This window comes from Nelumbo lutea, chromosome 8 (assembly GCF_056320005.1).
Source record: "Nelumbo lutea isolate HS-2025 chromosome 8, American lotus-T2T, whole genome shotgun sequence".
In the NCBI taxonomy this organism is placed as follows: domain Eukaryota; kingdom Viridiplantae; phylum Streptophyta; class Magnoliopsida; order Proteales; family Nelumbonaceae; genus Nelumbo; species Nelumbo lutea.
Window position 1 is genome coordinate 12504444 of NC_142691.1, and position 20544 is coordinate 12524987.

Below are 20544 nucleotides of genomic sequence, written 5' to 3' on the forward strand. Positions count from 1 at the left end.
GATGGTCCTAGCCCTGAAAAGGTCTCCGACACCTCCTCTCCTTGTGTCGTTTCACTTCCCAGTTTATTTTCAACCTCGTGACGCTCCATTATTCCCCAAAACGGGTTAGAAAATCACTTTGAGATGAGGAAAAAAAAAAAGAAATAATTCCCGTCAGGCACCACACACACCTTCTAGAACCCTAGATGGTCCTCCGACAAAGGAATCCCTTTTTGCGGGACGGGAGAAGAGAGAGAAGAAGCAGCTGCTCCCTCCAGAGGCCTCCAAAACAAGTGGGACTTCAACTGCCCCCTTCAAAGAACTCCAAGGAACCCTAAAAAATTAGGGTGCCACTTTCTAGGTCAAAATTGAAGAGTCCTACAAAAACAAGACTCTCCCCCTTTCTCTAGTTCTTCCTGAATTTGATAGGAAACCCTAGACTAGTTATAGGGCAAAACAGATCCACCAAAAAATCCAAAAATTGGGCTTACTTGAGGTCTTCGATCAGCCTCTCATATCACCATGTAGTCGATCGATCTAGGGCTCCATGATAGAGTAGCTCAAGAAACCTTCGGCCTGCTCTGATACCAAGTAGAAATTGCTGATAACTGATTTAGATGAATGCTTTGTGAAGAAAAGAAGAATGAAAAGAGAGAAAGAGAGAGAGGAAGAAAAGAGAGTGGGATGTTGCCAAAATTGAATAGGTTTGGCCGCCAACCCCTCTTGATTTATATACTTAAAATAAAAGAATTAAACATTACAAAAAGACCCTTAGTAGGGCGGCTACTTTAAGTAGCTGAACAGTCACAATTTAAAATAACATAAACTAATGGGCCTAAGGCCCAATAACTTAAAATCAGCCCAAACTCAACAATAACAAGATGTAATTAGCGATTATCATGAACAAGTATAAAAGGAGAAGTAGTTGTACTTACAGAATAAGGAAATGGAGACTCAATTCTTCGTTTTCTCTTTCACATTTTTCAGGAGGCAGCTCCACCCTCAAAGAGGAGCTTGAGTTGGGCAGCTATCCTACACACAACCCTTTCATGTCTTCCACCTCAAAACCTTTACAAAGAGCCTCCCTCATCTGTCCTTCTCAAAACTCTACTCAATATCTCCATAACAAGAAAGAATAGCATTGGGAATAGAGGGCCTCCCTTCTTTAAACCCCTAGAAGTTTTGAAAAATAAAATCCTTTTGGCATACCATTTATAAGAGTGGAAGAGTTAGATTTGCTTGTTGGGTCCACCTTAAGTTCATTATGGTTTTAATGGTTCTACAGCAGTGGACCTGCACTTGTTATACCAATTACCATCACCTTGAGAAGCCTTCAGTTGGATTTCTATACTTAAGACTTTCTTTTTCTTATAGAAGGAATCTTTATTTGTGTACTTCTTGAGTCCACCTTAAATTCATTATGGCTTCAATGTGGACCTGCATCTTGTTCTATCAATTACCATCACCTTGAGAAGCCTTCAGTCAGGTTTCTATACTTTAATGTTCTTTTGCTTATAGAAGGAATCTTTCTTTAGGTGCTTGTCTCTTTATTTATTAAGTTCAAAAGGCCAGAGGACCCTGGCTTATGATCTTGTTTTCTTTCTCACTTCCAGTTTTGCAAATCTTCACTGTCCATTTTTGTACTTGCAGGTGTTAATGAAGGTTTTGTCAAATGTAGAAGCTTGTGTCTTAGTCGGTGGGTGTGTATTAGCTGTAGATCTTCTGACAGTTTCTCATGAAGCTTCGGAGAGGACCTCTATTCCTTTGCAATCGAATTTGCTAGCTGCAACTGCTTTCATGGAACCACTCAAGGAATGGATGTTCATTGACAAGGATGGTGAACAAGTTGGCCCAGTGGAGAAGGATGCTATCAGAAGGTTTTGGTCAAAGAAGACTATTGACTGGACAACCAAGTGCTGGGCTTCTGGGATGATTGAGTGGAAGAGATTGCGTGATATTCGTGAACTCCGTTGGGCACTGGCCATTCGTGTTCCTGTTCTCACTTCAAATCAGGTATTGTTTCATTATATTCATAAAAATGATTATACTTATTCCCATGGTTGATATTAAGATGCATTAGAAGATATTTATTGCAAGGATGTATGCATGTAAAGAAGTTACTTATAAGGGATGGATCTTGCATTCAGGTAGGGGAAGCTGCATTGTCCATATTACATAGCATGGTATCTGCACATTCTGATCTAGATGATGCTGGAGAAATTGTAACCCCAACACCAAGAGTAAAAAGGATTTTGTCAAGTCTGCGTTGCCTTCCACATGTTGCACAGGTAGAAACCTTTGCACACAACTCCATTTTTTTGTTCTAAATCTTTAGTTAGAAGATTGTGATTAAAATTATTTTTTTAACAATATCAATATTTTTTTCGCTTCCAAAATTTCAATAATATTAGTAGGAAAGATTAAAGTCATCCTTTGAATCTAGAAGAGGGCATTTTAGGGTTTTAGAAATATATGACAAGGCATGTATATTCCATCCATTTCTTTGACAGGTGAAAGTTTGGGGGGAATCTGCCACAAATAATAGTTTAGGTCCTTAGGTGATATATGGTGTTTACCCATTCTTTTATTCTTATATTGGACTTACTATATAACTATAGATTCTTTCACCTTTTAAAAAATGTAAAATCTTTTGATTTACTGGGGTGAAGTGGATGACAGCATTTCACTTATGCCATTGTCATTTTATTTTGTTGTGTATAAAGAGTATAGGAGTTTATTTCAACATCTTCTTAGGTTATCTTGAATTTAAAATTGTTAGTTAAGTTTTCATGATTAAAAGCTATAGGGAAAATTGAAATTACATGGCAATTTGTGGTGGAGTTTGTACATTTCAGCTGCTGATGACCATCCATATTTCCATACTGCAAAATCATGTAGGTTATTCTTACTGGGGAACCAAGTATTGTTGAGGGTGCTGCTGCTTTGCTGAAGGCCATTGTTACAAGGAACCCAAAGGCTATGGTGCGACTATATAGCACAGGTGCATTTTATTTTGCTCTGGCCTATCCTGGATCTAATCTCCTTTCAATTGCACAACTCTTCTCTGTGACCCATGTCCATCAAGCATTCCATGGTGGTGAAGAGGCAGCAGTTTCCTCCTCACTACCTTTGGCAAAGCGTAGTGTGTTGGGCGGGCTTCTCCCTGAATCATTGTTGTATGTGCTGGAGCGCAGTGGTCCAGCAGCATTTGCAGCAGCAATGGTTTCTGATTCTGATACTCCAGAGATTATCTGGACACACAAAATGCGTGCAGAACATCTAATTCGTCAGGTAATTTACATGAGCCATGCCAGCTACTTATTGCGGATTTAGTTTCCATGTTCTTTTATAACTAGAACTAGAATGCACTTACATTGCCATTTGTTTTTTGCTGTTGCAGGTTTTGCAGCATCTTGGTGATTTTCCGCAGAAATTGTCACAGCACTGCCATTCTTTATATGATTATGCTCCTATGCCACCGGTGACATATCCAGAGTTAAGAGATGAAATGTGGTGCCACCGATATTACCTTAGAAACTTGTGTGATGAGATTAGATTTCCAAATTGGCCAATTGTTGAACATGTAGAATTTTTACAGTCCTTGTTGGTAATGTGGCGTGAAGAGTTGACACGACGACCCATGGATCTTTCTGAAGATGAGGCTTGCAAAATACTAGAGATATCCCTGGAAGATGTGTCTGGTGGGGATGCATATAGAAGACAGCCTGCTGGGACAGAAGAGGTGATCTCTAACGCATCCAAGAAGATTGAGAACATTGATGAAGAAAAACTTAAACGACAATACAGGAAACTTGCAATGAAGTACCATCCTGACAAAAATCCTGAAGGGAGGGAGAAGTTTCTTGCTGTACAGAAGGCTTATGAGCGTTTGCAGGTATTGGTCAACTCCTGCTTGTAAGCATTTTTTTTTTTTGTGAGGTATGGATTAGTTTTGAAGTGATAAATTTTAAGAAACTATAGCTGGAATCAGGATTGTTGCTAATGGTTCTAGACTGAAGTGAGAAATGTTTTGTTATCAAATTTCTTTAAATTATGGACTTCTAGTTCCCTCCCTTTTTTAGACATTTAGCCTCAAAAGTAGCAATACAAATGTATGAAATGCCTTTTTGAGGGTGTTAGGTTTTTATTTTCATAATTGTTTTAAAAGCTAAAGCATGAATTTTAAACCTCATGATCATTCTTCTTTCTTTTTTATATAAAATCATAACAAAGTGAAAAAGATTTAGAAAAGTTGGGAAGTTAATGGTTGATTTATGAGGCTAATATCCTATATCTGATGGTACAGGACCTGTAAAACAGTCTGATCTCTTTCAGAAGATCAGACATATCATTGAATTCTTTTTTGTGTTTTTATCATTGACCTATCACTTGTTCTGTTCTACCTAAGAGATTGATTTGGGAAAAAGTTGCCATTAAAAGGTGATGGTTGTAAGTTGTAACTGTGTTCTCCTGTGTCTGTTTGGACTTTGGATATCATTAACTAAATCTGCAAAAAGTAATATCTATACCAGATTTTTGTGTTTTTATCATTGGTCTATCACTTGTTCTGTTCTACCTAAGAGATTGATTTGGGCAAAAGTTGCCATTAAAAGGTGATGATTGTAACTGTGTTCTCCTGTGTCTGTTTGGACTTTGGATATAATTAACTAAATCTGCAAAAAGTAATATCTATACCAGATTTTTATAAGTCATCTTACTGGATGATGTTTGATAAAGTCTCTTTTATAAGATTGTCTCTCTCTCTCTCTCTCTCACACACACACACACACACACACACCCACTTTGTCATTATTTATTTATTTATTTATTTTCAATGGGCATGGATGAATCAACCAGAATTCCAGCCTAACAAAGATCTATATGTTATTTTACATAACATTCCTTTTCATAATCAATAAAGTCTATTGTTAACAAACCAAAAATGAAAAAAAAAAACTGAACATATTCATAAGGAGGTCCCATGGTGCTTGTTGTTTGTTGATGATATGGTATTAATTGATGAAACTAAAAGATTCTGATTCAAAATTAGGTTATGGATAAATACCATAGAAACAAGAGGTTTTAAAATAAGTAGAACTAAAACAGAATATACGCAATGCAAATTTAGAAATACTAGGAATACAAATCAGGGTACACTAAGGATTGGAGACCATGGGATAATTCAATGTGACCTCTTTTATTACCAGGTATGGTTATCCATAACAAGGGAGATATCAAGGAGGATGTCACCCATATAGTTAGAACAAGATTGGCAAAATGGACCCAGAATTTTATGTTATAGGGAAATACCACTTGGGCTAAAAATATATATAATGATTGTAAGGCCAGTAATGTTGCATGAAGTATAGAGTATTGGGCAGTCAAGAAACAGTATTATCTAAAAAGTGAGGGTAAAAATTGCACATGTTAACATGGATGTGTGGGAAAACTAGAAAGGGCAGAATCTAAATTGAGCTTATTCAAAGGAACCTAGGAGACTAGGAGTGGCTCCAATAGGTGATAAAATGATGGAAAGTAGACTAAGATGGTTTGGTCCATATGCATAGAAGACCACCTACAACACCGGTGAGAAGTGATTTTTTACAAGTTGAAGGGGCTAGAAGAGCTCTAGGGGCAGACTAAAAACGACATGGGTTGAAGTAGTGAGAAATTATGTGAGGGCTCATAATTAAACAAAGGATATGACACTAAATGGAAGGGAGATGGGCAGGAAGAAGTGTTTGAAGGAAACAATTAATGATATTGATGAGATGTGGGCTACGTGCATCTGTTCGTGTGTTTGTGGTTCCAAAAAGTCTTGGAAGAGGATTAATCGTTTCTATAGAGATGAAGATGATTAGCTGAACTACAAGGGTAGTTTACTGTACAGCTAGGAGTGGATCAGCTACTAATAGAGGGTGGTTCTAAGGTGGTTGTGGGGTGGTTACAGAATCCAGAGACTGCAGTTTGGTGCTTCAAAGATGAACTTAAAGATTCAAATGCTTGACAAGAAATTTGTATGTTAGAATACAATCGGTAGGGAGATCTGCCAATGCTATGGCTGATTGCTTAGCCAAGCAAGGGGCAACGAGGGAACATTTGAATTGGGTCAGTTGTAATCCTTTTTAGTGTATGATGGGTTGGAGAGTCACAGCTCATGCCTCTCCAAGTATCTTCTGTAATAGTTTCTCTTGATTCCTTCTTCTAATAAATTCTTCATTTATCAAAAAAAAATATTGTTTCTATAGAGACCTATGTAGTGTTTTCCCTCTCATTCACTCTTTTTTTTATCAGTAAATAAAAACCTTTAATTAATTAAAAGTTATAGTGAAACTACAATGCAAGTCATCTTTTTTTTTTTTGATAAAATATGCAAGTCATCTTTTCATGACTCAGTTTACAACATATTACAGAATTGCCCAAAATAAAGTGGGTCTTTCATCTCCCTGCGTTGCTAGAGCATCTGCCATGCTATTTGCTTCCCTTTTGACCCGATCAAAGCCGGAACTGAATTTTCTTGCTAGTGAGCCAATTTTTTTGAAAATGAACCTAAACTTCCAAGGTGCTAAGTCGATTTGTTTTGCCTAATTTATAACTAATAGTGAATCCCCTTCAATTTCCTGCTTTCAGCCTGCTTTGAGTCTTCAAAGCCAAGGTCTAGATAACAGTGCCACAACTTCTTGATGATTCCGAATAATTCCCCCTATCCCAGCCCTCCCTGGATTGCCAAAGAAGCTGCCATCGAAGTTCAGCTTCAGCATGTTTGGTCCCGGTGGTTTCCTATTTATCCTTGCCTTTTCTATATGCATTTCTGATTGTGCCACTTCTCTCCAATTCATTAGTATGTTGTTTATAGATATGTTTCTAAAGAGATCCAATGTTTTTACCCAATGTGTGGTTCTGATCTTTGTGACTTCAATCACTTTCTCCCTTGACTTAAATTTCTCATTGAATATCCTTTGGTTTCTTTCTTCCCATATGGAACATACCATTAGCTGCCCTTACACCTTCCACATACATTTTCCCCTCTTTTTTTGCTGCCTTAGGAAATTTGAGCCTAACAAGTTCACTACACCCTGTGGCGGAGCCTATTTGCAACCAAAGAGAGAGCAGAAGTATTCCCAAATATAAGAAATAAAAGAGCAGGATACAAATAAGTGAGGAAGGATTTCACCACAAGCCTTGCATAGGATGCACACATGGGGAGAGAGGCACTTATTTGGCCTTCTTTTTTGTAGCACGTCACAGGTGTTTACCTTCCTTAAAAATACTTCCCAACAAAGAGCTTGAACTTTAGGAGGGATTGGTTTGCACCAGATTTCTTTCACAGGAGAAGTCACTCCCACAGAGTCCGTATTGGTAAGTTGGTTAAAAAATGATGCACAAGTAAACAGACCATCAGGGGTTGGATGCCAAATTCTTTTATCTGAGGCAGATCAATCCAAGTAGACCTTTTCCAATAGAGAAAGTAGATGAAGGATGGAATTGCACTCAGTATCTCTCACACCTCTTTTGAAGCCAAGATCCCAATTTACCCCACTTTCTAAGGACAAACCTAACATGGCAACGGGTTCAGCCTTCAGGAAAAGTAGCTTAAGGGGCTGATCCCTGAGCAAAAGGTCTTCCCAAAATAAAACTTTATTCCCATTCCCAACATCAAGAGGAATGAAATCAAGGAAAGTAGGCAATACCTCAGTGATTGCTTTCCAGGGGAGCTTGAAGATGTATTTGAAGCTAGTTTTGCATCCCAACCATTGTCTGATACACGATGAATGCTTACAATGACCCTGTGCCAAAGTCTTTCTTCCTCGCGAGGAAATCTCCACAGCCATTTGCCTAGAAGTGTTGTATTTCTTTTCAATACATTCCAATGCCTAACCACCTTGCTCCTTGGTTTACAAACCTGTTCCCTTTTTACCAAGTGGTCTTTCTTTCCTCTCTTGGCTCCCACAAAAAGCCCCTCAGTATCTTCTCTAGCTACCTAGCTACCTTTGTTGGGATCCTAAAGGTGGAAAGGAAGTAGGTTGGCAAGTTTGCTAGGGTGGACCTAATCAAAGTGATTCTACCCTCCATTGATATGTAACTTCCACATGGGTAGTTTTTTGGTGAATCTTTCTACAATTGGTTTCCAAAAGCTCTCAGACTTCGGATCCCCTCCCCCAAGGCATACCAAGATATTCTAGGGGCCAAGAATTCACCTCACAACCTAGTATATCTGCCGAGGACCGGACAACATGCTCTTCAAAGTTGATTCCTACCACATAACTCTTACTCTAATTGACCATCAACTTTGAGATCCGTTGGAAGTCATCTACTAAAGCTTTCAAGTTTCTCAAGTTGGGTTCTTCACAATCTTCACAAAAGATAGTTATGTCATCTGCAAACTGCAAGTGAGTCACTACAACCTCATCCCTACAAATTCTCCAACCTCTAAACAGACCTTCTTGATCAGCCACCAAGGTAAACAAGAAAGGGGAGAGAGGATCTCCCTGCCTTAATCCTCTTTTAATGGGTAAGATGTCTTTTGCCACTTCATTTAGCAGAATTGAGAAGTGTGCTGATTTCACACAGCCAAATATCCACTTTCTCCATCTAGCTCTTAGGCCAATTTTCTGCAAAGACATAAGAGGAGGGACCAGTCCACCATATCATAGGCTTTTTCCGAATCCAACTTACAGATTAGACCTCTCATTCTCTTATGCTGATGTATTTTTCATGTGTTGAGTTTTCTTGATCCGGGTGCTGCCTCATCATCTGCTGATGGTTGTATTAAGCAATGAATATTTTTCTTTTTACTCTTCAAAAAAATATTGGAACATGATTCATGTAGCTGACCCCATATAGTTGGGGCATGGCTTAGTTGTGTGCAAGTGCATATGCTTAACCTAGATGTGTGTTTGTATATGTGCCAAAGGCTATGTCCATATCCAGTCCACCCCTCCCAAGAACATTTGGTAATGGCCTTTTATACATACATGCATGCATGCATACATACATACATACATACATATGTACGTATTTGCACTTACTGAATGGATGGATACACAGACATACACACACACTGAATGTGTGTGCTGTGGGAGCTGGTTGTCCATATCTTGTATTCTCCTGTTTTTGCTTCTTAATGAATGGATGGATACCCACACACACACACACACTCTCTCTCTCTCTCACACACTTCAGTACAACTTAGGGAAATCTGGCTTTCTACTTCATCTCTCTTTTCTAAGTTTTGCTGACAATATAACAATATAATATATGTTGCATTTTCAGGCTAGCATGCAAGGATTGCAAGGTCCACAACTTTGGAGGCTATTGCTTTTACTGAAAGGACAATGCATATTGTATAGGCGATATGGAGATGTGTTAGAACCCTTCAAATATGCTGGTTATCCAATGTTGCTCAATGCTGTAACTGTGGATCAGGATGACAACAATTTTCTCTCCTCAGATAGAGCACCCCTTCTTGTTGCTGCCTCAGAGCTCATTTGGCTGACGTAAAATGCTCATTACCAATACCTCCTGTTTGTCAAACTTCAATCTATCTTTTGACTGATAATTTGATGGCTCACACTTAATATTGTGTTTTCCCTGCTTTTCAGGTGTGCATCTTCTTCACTGAATGGTGAAGAGCTTGTCAGAGATGGTGGAGTACCTCTTCTTGCAACTCTTCTTTCTCGTTGCATGTGTGTAGTTCAGCCAACTACTCCTGCAACTGAACCATCTGCCATTATTGTTACAAATGTGATGCAAACATTTTCTGTCTTAAGTCAATTTGAGAGTGCCAGAATTGAGATGCTCAAGTTCGGTGGATTGGTTGAGGATATTGTGCATTGTACTGAACTAGAGCTTGTGCCTGCAGCTGTTGATGCTGCACTTCAAACTGCTGCACATGTTTCTGTATCATCTGAAATGCAGGATGCGTTACTAAAAGCTGGTGTACTATGGTACCTTTCTGGTTTGGCTTTCCTCTATTATAATTTACGGTTGGTCAAAAGAACCATTACAAGAAAGAGGAGCACAATAAAAGGGTGTCAAAATTATGCCAAGATAACAATGTCAAGATGGGAAGTCACCATAGAGACCTACCCTAAAAAGAGATCCTCTTTCTTATGTGCTACACGAGTAAACAAGTTTAAATTGTTGGTCTGAGCCACCATCATCTAAGACTTGTCCCAACTTTATGGGGTTGGTCACATGAACCCTATTCTGCCATTCCATTCTGTAGAGAACACTGAAGTGGGCCCCACAGCTATGGTCCCACTGTGTTCGTAGGGTAGAAGATATTCTAGTCTGCCTAGGGTTAGCTATTGGTCATTTAGTTGTTTCAGTTGTTATTTATTTCAGTCTTTGTTTTACTCTATTTGTTATGTAAAGACTAAGGGCAGATCTGTCCTTTCCATGTAATGAGCATAACCTATAAATATTAGTTAAAGTGGCGGCGGCAGAATATGAAGCTTCTGCTCCTCCTTTCAACCCTTGTGTTCTACTGCTTCTTCTCCCTCTTTCTCTTCTCTCCTCTTTCTTTCTGCTTATCTTCGATCCTGAGATTCATTAGGGTTCAAGACTGATAACAGTCCTGAACTTCTAGTTGGTATCAGAGCCAGGTTCTCTCATGTGAGTCTAGTCCAGCCGACCACATGAGAACCATCTAATGCTGGAAGACTGAGAAAGCAGAGTTCGTTGACTGGTTCTTGGAGATCTCCAGAGGATTAGCAGCTGTTTGAAGAAGTATCACAGTTGTAGCAAGTTGGTGATCAGGAAAAATCAGAGAAGGCTAGGGTTCGGGTAACCTTGGTAGGCAGCGAACTGCATTCTACTGTAAGTTTTTTACTTTATGAGAGAAGTAACATCAGAAAAGATAGGTTGGACCTATCCAGTAAGGGTGGCCGAACTACTCTAGGGTTTTATCTCTCTATTCTCTAGGGTTTCTCTAGGGTTTTGTCCTATCCCTACGGCAAACCCTAGTATTAGGCCGAAACTTGTGATCTTATTCCTACGGCAAACCCTAGAATTCTCCTCAACATTGATCAGTTTTAGGGTTTCATATTAACCCTAATACAAACTTTATCCGTAAGGCTCTTAGGACTGATTAAAACCTCGAATTGGCTTCAGCATATTAGATTGCCCTTCAAACTGTGTTTCAGTCTTCTTTTGGGGTTTCAAACACTTTTGAAGGGGTGAAAACAGTTCGGACTGTTGCTGTTGTGTGTGGTTATTGATTTCAGATCAGTCTTATATATATTTCATGCACATCTATCGTGAGTACAGATTGGTTCTCCACTGATTTTGTGACTGTTGTTGGGACTTCTAGTGCTGGTTTTGACTGTAGTAACCATAATCTTTGATACTTCTGGTTCTTGACTGAAATGGAGCTTAAGAATCAGGCAGAAGGCAGTTTTGGGAACAACAGTTATGGTGGTGGTTCTGAGACAGGTTTTCAGATTACAACCGTAAAGTTTGATGGATCAAACTACTTGGAATGGGCCCAATCAGCCATGATGGCTATTGGGGGAATGGGCAAAGTAGGGTATCTCTTGGGAGATGTAGCAGAACCTTCCAAGGGAGACCCTACGTATACCAAATGGGTCCAAGAAAACTACTTGGTTATGACATGGCTCTGTAATTCAATGCAGCCCCATATCAGCCGAAATTACTTATGGGCAAAGATAGATTACAACCGTAAAGTTTGATGGATCAAACTACTTGGAATGGGCCCAATCAGCCATGATGGCTATTGGGGGAAGGGGCAAAGTAGGGTATCTCTTGGGAGATGTAGTAGAACCTTCCAAGGGAGACCCTACGTATACCAAGTGGGTCCAAGAAAACTACTTGGTTATGACATGGCTCTGTAATTCAATGCAGCCCCATATCATCCGAAATTACTTATGGGCAAAGACAGCCAAGGAGATATGGAATGTGATGAAAGAGACCTACTCCTAACCCCTTAATGTTGCCAGAGCATATGAGTTGAAATGTGAGGTGAATGCCCTTAAACAAGGAGAGAAACCGGTGTCGGTCTATTTCTCTAACTTGCAGTCCCTGTGGCATGAGATTGATCACTTAGAGACTCTTGAGTGGGAGAGTCCCAAAGATGCTCAGATACATAGAAAGCACATTGAGACAAACAGAGTGTTTGAGTTTCTGGCAGGACTGAATTCAGAATATGATATTGTGAGGCAGCAGATCTTGACCTGAGATAGTGTGACCCTCTCTCAGGCATACTCTTTAGTGCACAGTGAAGAGACTAGGAGGAAAGTCATGATGCAACCTCAGCCGCTTACACTACCTTGGTAGTTGTCAAACCCAAAACAGAGGGTGATTCAGAGAGGGACAGAAAGAAGGAAGACAAAAGGGATGTGGTGTGTGAGCATTGCAAGAAACCTAAACACACAAAAGAAACATGTTGGAAGCTGCATCCACATTTGGTCCCGGCAAAGTTGAGAAATAAAAGGAGTAATGCTCATGTGGCTACGACTACTGATTCAGCATCCTCATCTGGCACGAGAGGCACACCATTAGAGACCTTAGCTGCAGTTCGGGCAGCTCTAATACAATTGGAGAAGGAAGTTGGCAGTTCAGCTCAGTTACCGCAGTCATCATCAGCTCCAGCTACATCGGCCTTTGCACACTCAGGTACTCGAGCCTCAGCCTACCATGCCTCCGCTCCAGGTACTACTGAACCGTGTTGGGTAATAGATTCAGGTGCATCTGACCATATGACCAGCTTGCCCTCTCTGTTTACTACTTATCACTTATCTTCTGGTAGGGATAAAGTATGTATAGTTGATGGCTCTCTTGTCCCTATTTCTGGCAAAGGTGACATCAAACTGTCAGATACTATATCCTTGTCCTCTGTCTTGCATGTTCCTAAACTGGATACTAACCTCCTTTCCGTCAGTAGCATTACCAAACATTTGAACTGCTCAGTAACTTTTTTTCCTGACCGATGTGTTTTTTAGGACATGGAGACGAAGAAGGTGATTGGGACTGGCTGTGAGACGAACGCGATCTATCTGCTCGGGGAGAGTTCTCGTCGGGAAGAGTCAGTGGATAAGAAGTTACTTGTTTCTCAAGTTATGAGTCCGGTTATGTTGTGGCATAACCGATTGGGTCATTTATCTTTTCGGTCCTTGAAGAGTCTGTTTCCTACTTTGTTTGAGTCTGTTGAGTCATCTCAGTTGAAGTGTGAAAGTTGTGAGTTGGCTAAACATTGTAGAAACTCTTGTTCATTGAGTAATAAAAGGAGTAATAGTTCTTTTGATATTGTGCATACTGATGTTTGGGGGCCATATCACATTCCTTCTATGGGGGGGTACAGGTAATTTTTGCTATTTGTTGATGACCACACCCGTTTTTCATGGGTTTATCTTATGCGATCACGAGATGAGGTGCCTGTCCTGACCCAAAACTTCCACCAAATGATCCTAACACAATTTGATGCCAGGATAAAAGTACTTAGATCTGATAATGCAAAGGAATACTTTGCTAAGCCATTGGCATCGTACCTCCTTAATAATGGGGTTATCCACCAGAGCACGTGTCCTCATACACCTCAGCAGAATGGGGTTGCAGAGAGGAAGAATAGGCACATCTTGGAGGTGGCTAGAAGTACTATGTTTACCTCCAATGTCCCTATTCGCTTCTGGGGTGATGCTATCCTTACGGCGGTATATCTTATTAATCGGATTCCTTCTCGGGTTCTTGATATGAAACCTCATTTTTCCCTTCTATACCCCAATGAGGAGTTGTTCATTATTCCCCTCAAGACATTTGGTTGTACCTGTTTTGTTCAGCTTCTTGGTCCCAATCACTCCAAGTTTCAACCCAAGGCCTCCAAATGCATCTTTCTTGGTTATGCACAAACTCAAAAGGGTTATTGTTGTTATGATCCTATCTCAGGGAAGAAGTTTGTATCCATGGATGTCACTTTCTTTGAGGAGACACCCTACAATTCTCGGGTCTCTCCTCAGGGGGAGAGTAGTGAGCGTGGAGATTTGGGTCTTTTTCTTCAGGGGGAGGAGGAGTGCAGTGAGGACAGGGTTAATACCTTTGGGGCTGTTCCCTTACCTATTCCAGTTGATGATGAGGGTTGTAGTAGCGAGGGTGGTCAAAGGGATCGGGAGTTGAGAGTCTATCATTAGCGATGCAGGCAGATTGATCCTAGTCATCAGCAGTCCCAGCCAGCTACAATCTCTTCTGCGGCTCCAAGTCCAGATATTACAGTCCCAGGGCCCATAGAGACTCCTTCCATTGTTGCTACCTCACCCTCTGCAGATGACCTTGACCTTCCCATTGCCCTCCATAAAGGAAAACGGCATTGCACCACATCTACAGCCCACTGCATCTCCCAGTTTTTGTCCTATGATCGCCTATCTCCCTCCTACAGGTCCTATCTCACCTCTGTTGCTGATGTCCCTATTCCGAGAACAGTGCAAGAAGCCCTATCAGTCTCGGAGTGGAGAGGTGCAATGCAAGTTGAAATGGATGCCCTGTTGAAAAATAATACCTGGGAGCTAGTTGACTTGCCCAAAGGAAAGAAACCAGTTGGATGCAGGTGGGTATTTACTGTGAAGCATAATGCGGATGGTTCCATTGAGAGGTACAAAGCTCGGCTAGTTGCAAAGGGGTTCACTCAAACTTATGGTATAGATTACTTGGAGACATTTGCCCCGGTAGCCAAGATGACCACCATTCGGGTTCTATTATCTCTTGCAGCAAGCTACACTTGGCCTTTGTACCAAATGGATGTTAAGAATGCTTTCCTGAACGGGGACTTGCAGGAAGAGGTCTACATGCAGTTGCCTCCTGGATTCTATGATACAGATGTAGGTAAGAAAGTTTGTCGGCTCAATAAGGCTTTGTATGGTTTGAAGCAGTCACCTAGAGCTTGGTTCGACAGATTCAGACTAGCCCTTGGGAAGTTCGGTTATGTACAGGCCCAGTCAGATCATACATTATTCATCAAGAGGGTGGAGTCGTCACTGACACTACTTGCAGTTTATGTTGATGATATTGTGGTCACAGGAAACGACAACCATGAGATTGAGTCCCTCAAACAGCTTCTTCATCAAGAGTTTGAGGTGAAAGATCTGGGTACACTACGGTATTTTTTGGGTATTGAGGTTGCTAGATCTAAGCAGGGGATCTTTGTCTCTCAGAGGAAATATGTGTTAGATCTCTTGGCTGAAACTGGAAAGCTAGGTGTCAAACCTGCAGATACACCTATTGAACAGAACCACAGGATTAATGCAGAGAGTGGGGAGCTGCTTGAAGACAAAGTTATGTTCCAGCGGTTAGTGGGAAAGCTCTTATATCTATGCCTTACCCAACCAGACATCAGTTATGCCGTTAGTGTTATCAGTCAGTACATGCATTCTCCTAGAACCACACACCTTCTAGCAGCAGAAAGAATACTAGCATATTTGAAGAGATGCCCGGGTAGAGGTATACTGTTCAAGAACAATGACCACATGAAGGTGGAAGTCTATACAGATGCCGATTGGGCTGGGAGTGTTGATGACAGAAGGTCTACCTCTGGATATTGTGCTTTTGTGGGAGGTAACCTAGTTTCTTGGCGGAGTAAGAAACAAAGTGTTGTCTCTCGATCCAGTGCTGAAGCTGAGTATAGGTCAATGGCTAATGGAGTGGCTGAAATTCTTTGGCTGAGATCACTACTTGAGGAGTTGGGTGTTGAGTATGAGAAGCCCCTGATGTTGTATTGTGATAATCAAGCGGCTATTAATATAGCACACAACCCAGTGCAGCATGACAGGACTAAACATATTGAAGTTGATCGACACTTTGTACGAGAGAGGGTCTCATCACAAGAAGTATGTCTCCCATACATCACCTCCAATATGCAACTGGCAGATATCCTCACTAAAGCTGTATCACGGAAGAAGCTAGAAGGCAGATCTATCCATGTTGGGAATGATAAACATTTATTCCCAACTTGAGGGGGAGTGTAGAGAACACTGAAGTGGGCTCCACAGCTACGGTCCCACTGTGTTCGTAGGGTAGAAGATATTCTAGTCTGCCTAGGGTTAGCTATTGGTCATTTAGTTGTTTCAGTTGTTATTTATTTCAGTCTTTGTTTTACTCTATTTGTTATGTAAAGACTAAGGGCAGATCTGTCCTTTCCATGTAATGAGCATAACCTATAAATATTAATTAAAGTGGCGGAGGCAGAATATGAAGCTTCTGCTCCTCCTTTCAACCCTTGTGTTCTACCGCTTCTTCTCCCTCTTTCTCTTCTCTCCTCTTTCTCTTCTCTCCTCTTTCTTTCTGCTTATCTTCGATCCTGAGATTCATTAGGGTTCAAGACTGATAACAGTCCTGAACTTCTAGTCATTCTATCCAGTGAGGTTTAACTTATTGGTCCGGGTATTGGAGTTAATTGTGAAAGCTTATATCCTTTTTATTTTACTGTGGTTAAATTATGTAATATCTGGAATATTGATTGAATTTTTTTCCAGGTATCTTTTACCATTGTTGCTTCAATATGACTCAACTGCAGAGGAAGCTGAAATGGCAGAGGCACATGGTGTTGGTGCTAGTGTGCAAATTGCTAAAAATATGCATGCTGTTCGAGCATCTCAAGCACTGTCAAAGCTCAGTGGTTTGTGTAATGATGAAATTCTAACACCCTATAACAAGGGTGCAGCAGATGCCATTAGAGCTTTGCTAACTCCTAAGCTGGCCAATATGTTGAAAGACAAGTTACCCAAGGATCTTTTGACTAGTTTGAACACAAATATAGAATCCCCAGAGGTAAATGCAGATCCTTGTTTAAAGTTTGCAAGTCTTTTTGAATTACTTCTAGTGAATGGAAGCTTTAACCTAACATAAAATGGGAATAAAGGAAAATAGAAGTTTGAAATTTCTTACATTTCTTTTGACAATGATATTGGTGTAAGTTCATTTATTGGTTACAGATGTATCTTACATTAGAAACTGAGCAGAAAGAATGAATAAATATTAGAAATATAATAATTATTATTAAACATTAAAAGGATAAAATACAAACTGTAGAGCATAGAGCTGTGTAGCCATTACCTAACACCGGAGGATAATAAAATGGGTTACTTAACGCAGTCTCTAATGTTGTTGGTCAATTTATAAATTATTTCTGAATGCAGATTATTTGGAACTCTTCAACCCGAGCGGAACTACTGAAATTTGTGGATCAACAGCGTGCTAGTCAAGGTTCTGATGGCTCGTATGACTTGAAGGAGTCACATGCCTTTAGATATCAAGCACTGTCAGAGGAACTTCATGTTGGAAATGTCTACCTCAGGGTATACAATGACCAACCTGATTTTGAGATAAGTGAACCGGAAGCTTTCTGTATTGCACTCCTGGAATTTATATCAGGTCTAGTGCACAATCAGTGGGATGCAGATTTTGATGTTCAGAACAAGTCTGATCCAAGTGATTCAGTCCCAGTCTCATCTGAACATCCTAATGATACAGTTAATGAACAGCATACTCATGATGGTTCTTCAGTGATCTCTGATATAGAAGTAACAAGGAAAAGTGATCTTGAGCTGGTGAAGAATCTTAAAATGGGATTGACCTCTCTTCAGGTATATTGCTGGTTTGTGCATCTGTATTTCCTTCTTCCTTCATTTTGAGCATTGACATTTTATGTTTTTAATTGCAGAATTTACTGACAAGCAACCCAAATCTGGCTTCAATATTTTCTAGTAAAGAACAGCTAGTACCTCTTTTTGAATGTTTTTCTCATGCATCAGAAAGCAATATCTCTGAACTTTGCCTCCGTGTGCTTTCACTTTTGACGGCCCATGCTCCATGCTTGGAGGCTATGGTGGCAGATAGGACAAATCTTCTAACTTTATTACAGATGCTGCATTGTGCACCCACTTGTCGGGAAGGGGCTCTACATGTTCTTTATGCATTGGCAGGCACCGCTGAGCTTGCTTGGGCTGCTGCCAAGCATGGAGGTGTAGTTTACATTCTTGAGCTTCTTTTGCCTTTGCAAGGTACAATTTCGAACCTCATTTTACTACTAATAAAATGAAATGATTATGTTGTTGACAAGTGCTGTGCTGTGCAGAAGAAATTCCTCTACAACAAAGAGCAGCAGCTGCATCCTTGTTGGGAAAACTTGTTGGACAACCAATGCATGGTCCTAGAGTGGCTATAACACTAACTAGATTTCTTCCAGATGGTCTTGTCTCTGCTATCAGGGATGGACCTGGTGAGTCTGTAGTCACTGCCCTTGAGCAAACCACTGAAACACCGGAACTTGTTTGGACACCAGCAATGGCAGCTTCTTTGTCTGCACAAATTTCTACAATGTCATCAGACCTCTATCGTGAGCAGATGAAAGGACGTCTTATTGATTGGGATGTGCCTGAGCAAGCATCTGGGCAACAGGAAATGAGAGATGAACCACAGGTTTGATCTATATTTACTGTGATTATTATAGTCAAACATGGCTTTGTACTATTTTGTATTCAAATACCCATGGTCACACAGGTTGGTGGGATTTATGTAAGACTGTTCCTGAAAGATCCTAAGTTTCCGTTGCGAAATCCAAAGAGATTCCTAGAAGGCCTATTGGATCAATATGTTTCGTCCATTGCTGCTACACATTATGATGTACAAGCTGTTGAGTCTGAGCTACCATTGCTTCTCTCAGCTGCATTAGTGTCTTTGTTACGAGTACACCCTGCTCTTGCTGATCATGTTGGGTATCTTGGATATGTACCGAAACTAGTTGCTGCAATGGCCCATGAAGGAAGACGAGAAACGATGGCCTCTGGGGAGACGAAGGATGGTGAAAGAGTGGATGAGATTTATGAAACTGAGGATGGACAAATTTCACCTAGTACTCAAACCCCACAAGAACGTGTGCGACTTAGTTGCTTGCGTGTTCTACATCAACTTGCGGCTAGTACAACTTGTGCGGAAGCTATGGCTGCAACAAGTGTTGGGACTCCTCAGGTGAGTCAGGCTCATGTTATTTGATTTGTCTCCTTGGAATTTTCCAATCATCTTTACTTTTCCCCAGGTAATGTGCATGTATTGACTCACATCTTGGTCTTGTTTTCAGGTTGTTCCATTGCTAATGAAGGCAATAGGGTGGCAAGGAGGGAGTATACTAGCTCTTGAGACACTAAAACGTGTCGTTGTTGCAGGAAATAGAGCTAGAGATGCACTTGTTGCACAAGGACTGAAGTGAGTAGCTTTTTTCCAATGCATAAAGATCTTTTCCTAACCAATGCAGAAGTAATGACTAGGTGCTTTTGACAACTATAAATTACCTTAGCAGCTGAGATTTATTTTAGCTTCTAACAAGTTATTCTTTTCTCATTTGCAAGGTTGAAATTGTGATGCACAAGCACTGTGAGATTTTATAGTTAAAGCATCAATTTATTGTTGCCTATGGAATCCCAGGCTGCTAGGTCCTCTATGGTGTGTCTGGTTACTCAATATGGACATGGCACATGTTGCCAACTCATGTAACTTATTATTGCTCACGTTGGACCAGTAGTGGGGGCAATAACCCATTAACCTTGAAAAAAAAAAAAAAAAAACTAAACAATTTTTGTTCTAACCTCGCCCCACTTTTCCTCTTTCACTTCAGGAAGGTCAATTGCATGCAAAAAACTGAGGAAAAGAAATTCTACTAGTCACTCATTAGCCATTCATAAAACTCAAAACAGAACCAAAAAAACAACAGTTAAAGAAAACATACTCACCTAATGGTAGAAAGAATAACCTTAGCTCCATTTCCAATCAAATGTTTGATCATCAGGACAGCCACCCGGATCCTGGTACCGTTCTGGTTATTATCCTAGGGAGCATTCAAATCAGCTCTGACAAAGACCTTCTTCCCCCTTCAAATCTGCAGTGGTCAGATTTCCAACATTCTTCACCATCAACACAACACCTATAACATCCCTTCCATTGCTCCCAGCAACTGAAATTTTGGCTGTAACATGTAGAGAGAGCAGAGGATCAACTATAGAGAAATCTAGTCAGCAGAGTGATGCACAGAAGCTGGCACTCTGGAGATATGGAGAAGAGAGAAAAACTGCAACTTGGACTGAATAGATGCTGTAAGTAGAAGAGGAGGATGGAAGGAAAGAAATTGAAGTGGGTAATGCGGCAGAAGTCATTGTTGTTTTTTTATTATAGGTAACAATAAAATTTTATTATTGACAGCAGCAATATACAAGATTTACAAGAAACCCTTGGGAAATGAGGCATTATCTCCAATTTAGTTTAGTTACATTTTACAATTGAGGTCAAAACAATTGATCCCTATAATGCATCAGCCTTGCAATAAGCCAACCTTTGCACCCATTTGGTTTTCACTTGACAATTCCTAGTCATCTATTTATTCTTCTCGAGTTCATGCCTATAGGATCACAAAGCTCTCTTACTATTTAGCAGCCAGCCAACTACTACATGTGAATCCCCTGCATAAATGAGCAGCTTGCTCAAATTCATTTAACTAGCACATTGTTCTGTTTGTAAAACACAGCCATAATCTCTGCTCTTAAGGAGTCACCAACTCCAATGGAACCCAAG

The 20544-nt window shown here is 40.4% G+C and overlaps 1 protein-coding gene across 3 annotated transcripts in view; it reads left to right on the forward strand.

The window, feature by feature from the left end:
* GRV2 (DNAJ heat shock N-terminal domain-containing protein) overlaps window positions 1-20544 on the forward strand; it is a 92473-nt gene that overhangs the window by 52775 nt on the left and 19154 nt on the right. For 2 of the 3 annotated variants that reach the window (XM_088957197.1, XM_088957199.1), the window contains exons 8-19: window positions 1630-1992; window positions 2127-2267; window positions 2878-3270; window positions 3380-3874; window positions 9253-9476; window positions 9582-9926; window positions 16458-16752; window positions 17121-17567; window positions 17645-17984; window positions 18059-18402; window positions 18484-18951; window positions 19061-19185. In XM_088957197.1, the coding sequence (XP_088813323.1) occupies window positions 1630-1992; window positions 2127-2267; window positions 2878-3270; window positions 3380-3874; window positions 9253-9476; window positions 9582-9926; window positions 16458-16752; window positions 17121-17567; window positions 17645-17984; window positions 18059-18402; window positions 18484-18951; window positions 19061-19185 (3980 nt within the window). The remainder of the gene's footprint in view (window positions 1-1629; window positions 1993-2126; window positions 2268-2877; window positions 3271-3379; window positions 3875-9252; window positions 9477-9581; window positions 9927-16457; window positions 16753-17120; window positions 17568-17644; window positions 17985-18058; window positions 18403-18483; window positions 18952-19060; window positions 19186-20544) is intronic. The other variant, XM_088957198.1, reaches the window with a different exon arrangement.